This window comes from Vigna umbellata, chromosome 1, assembly GCF_029865625.1.
Source record: "Vigna umbellata cultivar VRB3 chromosome 1, Vumbellata_1.0, whole genome shotgun sequence".
In the NCBI taxonomy this organism is placed as follows: Eukaryota; Viridiplantae; Streptophyta; class Magnoliopsida; order Fabales; family Fabaceae; genus Vigna; species Vigna umbellata.
In genome coordinates this window covers 63618228-63629295 of record NC_142165.1, presented here as the reverse complement: position 1 = coordinate 63629295, position 11068 = coordinate 63618228, and the positions used below count along the sequence as shown (strand labels likewise).

Genomic DNA, 11068 nt, shown 5'->3' with positions numbered 1-11068 from the left:
GATGCATGAATTTCAGGTATAACAACAATTGTTACCAAAGATGATACTCAAGTGATTTTTGATGAATCCATTGTAATTCCTCCTTAAGTGTTGTCTGCTGCCAGTCCAGTTCACTTTCTTGCAAAACTTTCAAAAGGTTTGGATGTAGGTACCCAAATGAACTTAGGGCCTTTCATGTTAGTTACAATGATTTGGTTCTTTGGGAATCCACTTAAATTTTCCCTTTAGAACACCAACCTTTCTATAGTAACAATTTCTAATAGTATGACCAATAGAGTTGTAATAGAAATAAGTAGCAGTTAAAGGTTTACTCAAATCAATAAATTTTTTCGAGTTAGCTCTTTCACTTTTAGCTTTGTATCCTATTCCTTGCCTATTGATTATTGTTGCTTTTGATCCTAGTACAACTTCTAGATTGAATCTACCAAGACTAAATTTATCCAGTGTCTTAGTTAGATAATTGATTTTTTCCAAATAAGCATGACAATCCTTGCAATCCTTTTCACAATCTCTAGCTTCAAATTTTACATTAACAACAGATTGTAAAGCTTTATCAAGTTCAATTTTCAACTTATCATTTTCTTCAACAAGGTTATTGATTCGATGTTCAAAATCTTTTCTTTTAGAGTTTAATTGATTAACCTTATATTGAAGTTTCATAGCTTCTGCATGGAGCTCTTGAAACGCATCCAATAGTTGATCATATCTGACTTCTATAAGCTCATCTTCAAAGTTGTTGCTGCTGCTTTCAGAACACACTGATCCAGCCATGAGACACAAGTTTGTCTCCTCTTCTAGACTGAAGTTGTCTTCACCACTGGATAAATCATCAGAGTCACTATTTTTCCAAGCAATGAATGTCTTTCTCTGCTTATTCTTCCTTTTGTCCTGATTGTGCTTCTCATCAGCTTTCTGCTTCATCTTCAAATCTAGACAATCAGGCTTGATGTGTCCTTCCTTTCCATATTCATAGCACGTAGGAGTTGCAACTTTTCCTTTTCTCCAGCCTCCTCTAGAATTGCCTACAAAATCAGATACAATATTTCTATTTTTCATGAACTTTGTAAATTTCTTTACCATCATGTTCATTACTTCTTTCTGTATCAAAAACATCAGATTCAATTCTCTTGGAGGCTTTCTTGCTGGTTGCTTTGAGAGGTATTGACTGCTTCTGTTCAGTCTCCTCTTCCTCTCTCAACCTTCCTAGCTCCAACTCGTGTTCCCTAAGCTTACCAAAGAGTGTGGCCATGTTCATTGTAGTAAGATCTCTTGATTCTGAAATATTTGTTACCTTTGGTTTCCAGCTTCTATTAAGATTATTCAAGATCTTTATGTTGATTTCTTCTTTCTCAAACACTTTGCCAAATGGAACCAGATGGTTTACTATGTGGGTGAACCTTTTTTGCACATAAAAGATATTCTCTCCAACCTTCATCCTAAACATCTCATATTCTTGGATCAGAGAATTTTTTTCTTGCTCTTTTCACCTCATCAGTTCCTTCATGAGACACTTCTAGGACTTTGATGGAAGCTTAGCCATGCTTAGAATGACTTGGACCTTGCAGACAAAGCTTCAAAAAAATCCAGAACAATATTGGTGCAGCAGATTGAAATCAGCAGTGAGAATGCAGCGGAAATTGAGTGAGATTGGTGATGGTTGGTGTGTTTGAATGGAATGAGTATGTGGGGGAACCTCACAGCTCAGAAGGCCTTCCTACAATGGAAGGAAGCTAGAGGAAAGGGAAGAGAAAGTAGAGAGAACAAATGACTCAAGAGCAATAGGGATGGAAATTAAATTCAGCAGCAATTTACTAAGCTCAAAAGTAACCCAATACAAAGAAAATGCCCTCTTATTTATAGGTGAAGAGGAGCCTAAATTCTGTTTTTAATTCCCTCCTAAATTCAAAAATATTCAGATTTGGATCAAGCAAAGTCCATGCCTCATTCCAGCTCAGCCAGCAAGGTGTATGCTTCCTTCCAAATCAGCCAAAATTCACGTGGAAAATGCTGGTGCATGCCGTAAGCACCTCCTTTTTGGCTCCTTTGCTTTTTGGTTCCTTTGCTTGGTTCTATTGATTTAACTTCTTGGATGGCTCAATCATAGTCTCCAAGATTTATTAATTCCTACAAAACAAAATATAAGTGCTTTAGTTAAGAGAAGAAGGATTTTTATAAGTAACCTTCCATAGAAGTAAAATGTTAGGTGATCCTTCTTCTTCTTGAATCTTCCTAGCCATTGCTCTAGTAAGAGGTCCAATGTGATTTCTTGATGGTTTTCCATCAGACTTCCTACATTTCCTTTGCACTTTTACACATTGAGACCCTGAAAAAATCATCAATGGTAAGTGTAGAAGACATAACATTTCTAGCTTTTATATCATATTGAGCCCTTCTATTTTTCTTTTGATTCCACTCATAAAAGTTTTTCAAAACAGGTTTTCCATCAATTATTTTTGTAGGCTCAAAAGGACCATTAATCACAGCATCCCATACGCCCTTATCTACAAATTCAAGAAAGATTCTAATTCTGATTTTCCAGAAATGATAATTCTCTCCTGCAAAATAGAGGAGGTCTGTTTGTAGAAGCCCCTTCACCGAAGGTCTCAGAAACAGAGGTCATTAAGATCAATTAATCAATTTCCCAAAAAATGTAATCGATTATTTTTCGAGTAATTTTCGGAAACCTACTCTGGTGCATATTGTTAGAAAAGAAATGCCTTTGTTTCTCTTACCAAGAGGGGGGTGAATTGGTTATCAATAAAAACAATTACTTTTTAAATCTTTTCAGAAATTTAGAATGATCTTTAATCTATCTTGAAACTCAAGCAATCAAGCGCATGCAATGAAAATAAAAGAAATAGGGAAAGAAATACAAATAGAGGGTTTATATTAGTTTGGCCTCAATGCCTACATCTAGTAGTGTCCTTTCAATCAACCTTAGATTGAAAGCCAATTGCACTATATAGATCTGAGTTTTTACAACAAGGCCTGTACAGAGATCACTTCTCAAGTGTAACTACCTCTCTAACTCACTAATCTAATATAGCCAATAACAAAACCTTGCAATAAGAATAATCCTATCTTATACTCACCCTTTGAGACACCTCTCAAAGTCCAAAGAACTCCTCGCTCTTCTTTCTGGCCACACGCACATGGAACAACACAATCCAAGATTGTTAAACACGAAGTCTGATCAGTCAAGAGTACACCTAAGTACTACAGTAGTTGATTAGCAGTGAAAACCAAAATCTGTTCTTCAAGAAACCTTCAAGATTATCAAATTCTATATATCTTGTTTCTTAGAGCATCTCAACACACTTGTATCTCTTTTCTCAATTCACAAATATCATATATGAAAGTTTAGAAATGATCAAAAGTCATTAGAATAGTTTGTAGTGCGTCAATTTATAGTTTTCTCATATCAGACGCAAACTAATCGATTACATAAGTAATGTAATCGGTTACATTAATAACAGATGTAATAGAATTACAATTCAAACAATTTTAATTGAGTGCACATTTAATGTAATCGATTTCAATTCAATGCTAGTCAACATATTTGAAAATATGACTGTTATTAATGTTATGATATAGCTTGAAAACAATTTACAAATAATAACAGACTTAATTGATTACATAAACAGTGTAATCGATTAAGCACACAACACTTAGGCATTTTGAAAATATTTTCTCTTCAAAACTCATCACAGCACATTTCAAAAAGATATATGCAAAGACACGAGTTTTAATCGATTTTACACTTAATGTAATCGGTTAAAACTTGTTGTTTTGCCACAGTTTAAAACATAAGTTATCTGATGAACTTAATTGATTACAATATCACTGTAATCGATTATTTCATACAGAGTTGTTTTGTGTTTATGGTTTTATCATACAAAAACATTTAGTATGCATACAGAAGATATAAACACAATTATGATCACAGTAGTATGCAGACCAATCAAATCATAACAAAACATTTATATACCAACATATGTATCAATCACAAATACACATTTATGTTGTGTCATGAAAACATATATGTGTTGTTATAATCAATGTGTTGTCATCATAAAAAACAAATGCATCGGGAAATGGGTTTAGCACTCATATTGCTCCCCCTATCAACACAAAGCATAACAAATTCCAATATTATATCCAAAGGTTAGAACTCATTCATTTTAAGGTTATTAATTTTCGCATGTCAATTTATAACTTTGATATGTGATTATTTTTTTTTTGTCATGTTTAAAGTAACAAGCAAAAAGATTCATGGTGTGACTATTACGTCATGTCTTGGATAAAACCATCATTTAAGCTGCAATTAAAGATGATTGGACAAAGGTAATAATATATATACCTTTCACATATTAGAAATCACATCAAATTTTCAACAACAACACATCCATATATAATGAAGTTGTTACTTTTTTAGTGGTTCAAAAATCCATCACCTATAATAGATGACACTATGAAGAAAATAAGAGAGGAGTGGACAGTGTAACTACTGAAACGATGGAGTTAAGACCCACAATAACATTAGGACTTCGCTTGAAAACTATTTAGGACAAGACTTTGATTATAAAAGTTTTATTTTTGTCTTAATAGTTTTAGTTTTAATAACTTTAGTATTACTAATTACATCTTGTGTTAATAGTTTTAATTTTGATATATAATTTGTGTTGGTAAATTTTATGAGTTGTGATGAAATATATTTTGCTTTTCAGATTAGGATAAATTATAAATATAAACAAAAGTTTAAAAAAAAAAGACAACATTTTATGTCTATTAATGCACTATCATACACCAAATGATGTCTAATGTTAGTTTGAAATAGCATCAATTGGACGTTAGTGTATTTTAGTATTCGTCATCAAGGACATCATACTCTTATATAACCGAAATACTTGTATGTCTGTTTTTAATTCTAACATTAATTTAATGTTTCTAGATAAGACGTCAGAATTGCTTTTGACATAAAGATAAAAATTAACATAGTCAAAAGTGAATTTTGTGATAATATATAAACTGAATGTAAATTTCTTTGTGGTTTGAACTAATCATCTCTCGAGTAAGGACATTGTCCCTCCCAAATAAGGAAGATGAAAACATGTATATCAAATTAGTGGTTTTATATAAATCACTCATTTCGTAGGTGAGAAGTCCATACGTGAATAAGGTTTAATTTCTCTTCTTCATCTACTACTCTATTTCTCTTCTTCATCTACTACTCTAGTAGTAGGTCATGAGGGTTACTTATAAACTTTTTTTCATGACCACTTATCGGGGCATTGGGCTATGGGGTCTATCATGAGAATGTGTATTATATTCTTCTCTCCTTCACCCGTTATCCTCTAAAGAAAGGCATAAAGGAAAGGAAAATGTCTCTTTAACAACTTTTTTTGACAACTTTTTAACAACAACCTATGTGAAAACTTGTGATTGGTCTGTTTCAAATATGCGGACCAATAAAATAGTGACACATCGTCCGTTGTCAAAAAATTGTTAAAAATAGTTGTTAAAATATCATGGTCCTAAAGGAAAAGACTTTCAATTTTTTTTTTCAAATACATATATTTTATGAGAAACTATCATTTGACACACATATTTTACATTTATTTCACTCAAATGAACAAATAAAAATATTTTACATTTATTTCACAGAGATAAACAAATGAATGTAAAAGAAGAAATGAACGTAAAAGTGTGTCTTTCTACTTCTCCACATATTTTGTTTGAGTTGAGGCAATACTTAATATGTGAATTTATTTGGGTTTCTTAGCTACCATGTTGAACTAATGGATTAAGAGAAGCATATTGAAGAAGGTGGAAGTCACGCTCGAACTTGGCCATGTCATGCTCCTCCATGTTCACAAGCGCTTCAATCCCTTCACCGTCTCTCGTATCCATCAAAACAACGCTATTCTTCACCGGACACTCGCTAGTGGTCACCCACGACGGTTTCCCCCACCCAAAATCCGCTTCGTACATCGGAAACCTGCACCAACTCGCGCAACACACCAAACTCCCACCCTCCGTAACCCTAGTAGCCTGCTTCAGACACTCCGTGATGAACCTCGAGTCCTTCTTCTTCCCTCCAAACTTCTTCCCACACGTCTCACAGAACTCGCTCAACCCTTCTTTCATTTTCACCACCAACTCCTGCAGCTCCGCCTCTTCACCCAGGTTGGACACGAAGAGAAACCAAACCAGATTCCCCAGGCTTTTTCCAGGAAGGGGAGGAACCGTTCTGTTCCGGAGGTTCACGGCGGTGCGGAACGCCGTCGTTTTGAAAGTCAACCCTAGCGATGAAACCGCTCGCTTGTAGATCAACGCACTCACAACTTCCACGCGCGTGGGGTTGTGCACGTTGCCGGAGGAGGACACCATGGCTTTGAGCGAGTCGATCTTAGCAGCCTCGAACACAAACCTTCGGCAAACGGTGTCGTTTTTCACGAAGGCAGCTTCCGGGAAAACGGGCAAGTCTTCTTGCGGGAAAAATGAAGCCCCGGGAACAGGGAAGGGTAATGATGAGAACAACTCTGCTTGTTCTTCTTCTTGGTTTTGGTTATGGCGGCTGAATGTGGCCCAGTCATTGATGAAGTTGCAGAGTGTGGCGGCGTCGGCAACTTTGTGACACATACAGACGCTTATGGCGATTCCTCCGCATGCAAAACAGTTTATCTGAATGGCTACAATAGTTGAAGAAGCTGTTTCCATGGGGTTCCACTGTAGTTGATCTGGGAACAGAGGGTCGAAGGTTTCATGGTTGGGATTGTGGAGGACCGATGAAAGGTTGCATGTGAAGGTTGTGACGAGAAAGGACACACCTTGGTCGTTGCATTCGATGGAAAGTTGGTCTCTGAGCTTCCCCGCGAAGGGGTAGTATCGTGACAGAACATGGGATAAAGATTTCTTGAGGGTTGAGATTTTGGAAGCTTGGTGGTTCTTGGAATGGTGGTTTGCAGAGTAGAACAGAAGTATTGGGATGTAGTTGCGGAAAACGATGTGGTCGATGAAGCAGAGTGGGTAGAATTTTAGGTGTGGAGGAGTTGGTGTGGAGGGTTTGATGGTTTCTCTCGATATTAACTTCATTTTTTCCATGCTTTCAATTCTCACTCATCACTCTTCTCTTCATCATACATTAATATACACTTGCAAATTTACTAATTACTAATCATCAATCATTAAGTATATGGTTTTTCTTTTACATTCTTCAGTGTCATTATTATCAACTAGTACAACCACAACCGATATAAGGTTAAAATAGTAAATATCTTAATATACTCAAATATAATATTTTATTACAATTAAAATTCATAAATATATATACATAATATAACAATTTAGTCGATAATAATATGTGATAATATATAGTTAATATAATCAAATTAATACTATTAAACTATAACAACTTTAATATTGATAAGATTGTAGTCAACAAAATAGGGAGTGTAAATTCAATCCTATAAGTTCTCTCCCAACAAAAATAGAATTGAATTTTAATAAATTAATTCTTATAAAAACTATATAAAAGGGTTAAAAAATTAATAAAAAAGATAAAGAAAAGATTAAATAACAAAGTAACAAAACATAGAAAGAAAAAAATTTATAAAGAGATTTAAAAAGATAAAAATAATAATAAAGAAAATAAGTTGATTTGACTCTTTTTAAAAAATAAGATTCATGTTATCTAAAGATTATTTTTCAATTAATTATTGTCTTAGATTTTTAAATTAATCAATATAAATTTTCAATCAATTTGTTGGCATTCTCACTATTAACCAAAATTAAAAGCAAGAACTTTGTACATTAATTATAGTAAATTTAATTAAAGTACAATCTCAATTAAATATTACTATGCCTAATCATGTTTATTCTTTTACCTCTTATATCAAGTAAAAAGCTAATCAACTAGTATATTTTTTATTAATTCTTGTTAAAGTTTTCACCTCTAATCAAAATACATTATCAAGTAAAAAGCTAATCAACTAGTATATTTTTGATTAATTCTTGTTAAAGTTTTAACCTCTAATCAAAATACATTCTCAATTATTAGAGAAAACTCATTCAATCACATGAAACTTTCTAACTTTAATCAAAGTAAATTCTCAATTAAAATTAAAAACCTTTGGACTCATGATTTATATGTTATGTAGATTTAACACTATGCTTACTTGCTATAATGTAAAAACTATTACTTTTACTTGATTAAGAAGCAAATAATATAGATAAAAATCAACCTCGAGAGGCTTAGCACTCCATGGAATGTTCAAATAACATGAAAATATAAGAAGAGAGGGTGGAGAACATGTGAGAAGAGAGAGATTGGATTCCTAAGCTCCACTATGTGTTTTTCTAAGTCTCTTTATATAGAAATTGGATTCAGCTTTGTTTTAGGATATTTGAGAAGATATTTGCTAGAATAAAAAAGATTTGGCAAATATTATCTTTTGATATTTATTGATATAGTTAAATAAGGTAATTATTTAACAATATCAAATAAAATATCTTAAGATACATTTTCCCCAAATTATCTTTAATCATAAACATGTATCAATTATCAAAGTCCTATTAGTAGAAAAAATAGAGAAAATTGCCAGATCCAATTTTTGTTGCATGTTCTCTTTTCTTGGCTTAGCCAAATTTTTTCACTTTTTTATGCTATGCTTGGATTAATTTCTTGTGGTCTTGATTATTTTCTATTTTTGAATTTATCTTTAAGGTGTCATAACACTTTATCCAATTTATTTACACACTTCAATAAATTCAACTTAGCTGCAGTTGCAACGCACCTTAAAATATCCAAAGAACATTTATACAACTGAAAAGATATTTTTAACATGCTTTTTGTATCTCCTACTAAATAAACTCAATTATAACAAATTTTAATTTTAATATTCTATTAAAGTAAAAAACCAATTAAAAATTCAATATGAAAAACTAAATGAAAGCATATATTATGTTAGATTGTTAATGTTTAAAATCCAGCCGGCCTAAAAATATACTTTCTGACTGTAAAAAACAAAAAATACTTAACAACCTATTTTTATATTATAATAACTTATTAATATCTTATAAATAGAAAATCTATACTATAAACATTATAAAGGAGATTCACAAGTGTATTTTTTTTTCAATTTTATCCTTATAAGTTTTAAATTAAAATAATTAATTTATCAATTTGGTCTATTTTTTTATTTGACTGTTTTATTTTAAATTAACTAATTTTTGAACTGAAATAATTATTTATTATAAAAAATACCTATAAAATAAATAAAAATATCTTTTATTATAAAAATTATTTATATTTATATTTATTTTTATAATTATAATTATATTATTTTTTGTAAAACAAATGTGAAGACAACGTGTGTTTCAAGTAATTGTTTTGTAAAGACACAACTTGCTGTGTCAATAAAACAACAGAAGAAGAATATCACTAGCACCTAGAAATGCACAAGAAAGCATCTTTCTTCTGTCTTTATTGATTCAATAGTAAACCCAATTGTCTATTTCACCTTACAAGTGAATCGATCCAACTTATATTATAAATTATAAGTGATTAAAATATATATATATATATATATATATATATATATATATATATATATATATATATATATATATATATATATATATATATATATATATACAAAGAGAAGTATTATAGCAAGTAGCACTTGGTCCAATGAACTCGAGGATCAGACACTTAAATGATCGTTTATTTTTTTTTTAAAAAAAGACAATTTTGAATGGTATTTATATAATGAGGGCAGTTTTTTAAAATATTAAAAAGTCATGCTTGGTACTACAAGTACAACTAAATCGAATGAGGTATTACGATTTTAGTTCATATTATTTTTTCTTGCTATAACTAAGTCAAGTTAATATGATGGTTTCAATTTATGTGATTTTTTTTGTATTTATTAAAGTCGCGTTTGGTATGACGAATTTACCTTAGTGTAAAATAGAGATATAATAATGGGTTATAACATTAATTTGTGAAGAAATAATATAATTTGTTTGAATAATGATATTTTTGTAAATACTGAAAACGAGATAATTTGTTGTTAGATGAACTTATAACAATGTAGTATCTCTTTTTATTTATATCAAGGTGTCTAGTCTCCCATTTTCTGTTTTTTGTTTTTCATTTTCGCGCTTTGAGAACCTCTCCCTCTATTCCGATTGTGTTTTCATATATTTTTATTTTTCTCCATTTGAAACTCGCATCTCTCACCTTCATCCTTATAAACCTCCCTTTCGTTAATGTTACTAGTGCATTCAAGAAAAACGACAACGATTATTTTCGTCTATAGGCAGCAGTTTCTGAACCAAAACATATATAGGCGAGGCAAAAAGTCTACCTCTTTTTTACTCGGTTCAAAACTGAGGCAAAAAAAGGTAGGATTTTGCCTCGACTCACAGATAGCCGAAATAGTAGAGTTTTTCCTTTTTTATTTTTTTCTCGATAGACGAAAAGTCTCGATTCCTACTTAACCGAAGCAATATATGAGACCCTACTGCCTCAGTTGGGACCTGAACCGAGGCAGTAGAGTATTTTTTATTTTTCCTTTACTTTTTCGCCAGCCTTTCTGCCTCGGTTGTAACCTAAACCGATGCCATAAAGGACTTTCTGCCTCGATTATGGTCACAACCGAGGCATATTCTCCTATTTTTTTTAAGAACAAGTTTGTCTCTACAACATTTTTAACAACTAGAATAATCCAGAACAATCCAGATGCATATATTTTTAATAAAAATTATATTAAAACATAAATTCATTCAATGTAATCATAAATCAACTTCTTACAAGCATAAATCAATTCAATGTAATCATAAATCAACTTAGAAGCATAAATCAATCCAATGTACAAAGTTAAACTAATAATAAATATGCTAAGGCAGAACTTACTATATCCTAATATCTACATACTATTATACATTTGAATTATATATTTAGCAAGTGTTTTCCCTATGTGTTTAAGTGACTTCTCTAAAAGTGAAGTAGTAAAATTGAATCTCTGCATAAAATACAATGATTTCAATTAGTGTATATCAATTC

The 11068-nt window shown here is 31.6% G+C and overlaps 1 protein-coding gene across 1 annotated transcript; it reads right to left on the bottom strand.

Moving 5' to 3' along the window:
• Positions 1-5631: 5631 nt before the first annotated feature.
• LOC124841329 (akuammiline synthase 1-like) lies at positions 5632-7110 on the bottom strand. Its single transcript, XM_047317579.2, has one exon. It carries the CDS (start codon positions 7102-7104, stop codon positions 5779-5781), a length of 1326 nt encoding a protein of 441 aa, XP_047173535.1. The 5' UTR covers positions 7105-7110; the 3' UTR covers positions 5632-5778.
• Positions 7111-11068: the final 3958 nt, after the last annotated feature.

Coding starts and splice junctions, on each gene's coding strand:
- LOC124841329 (XM_047317579.2), bottom strand. CDS start 7,104: ATGGAAAAAATGAAGTTAATATCGAGAGAAACCATCAAACCCTCCACA.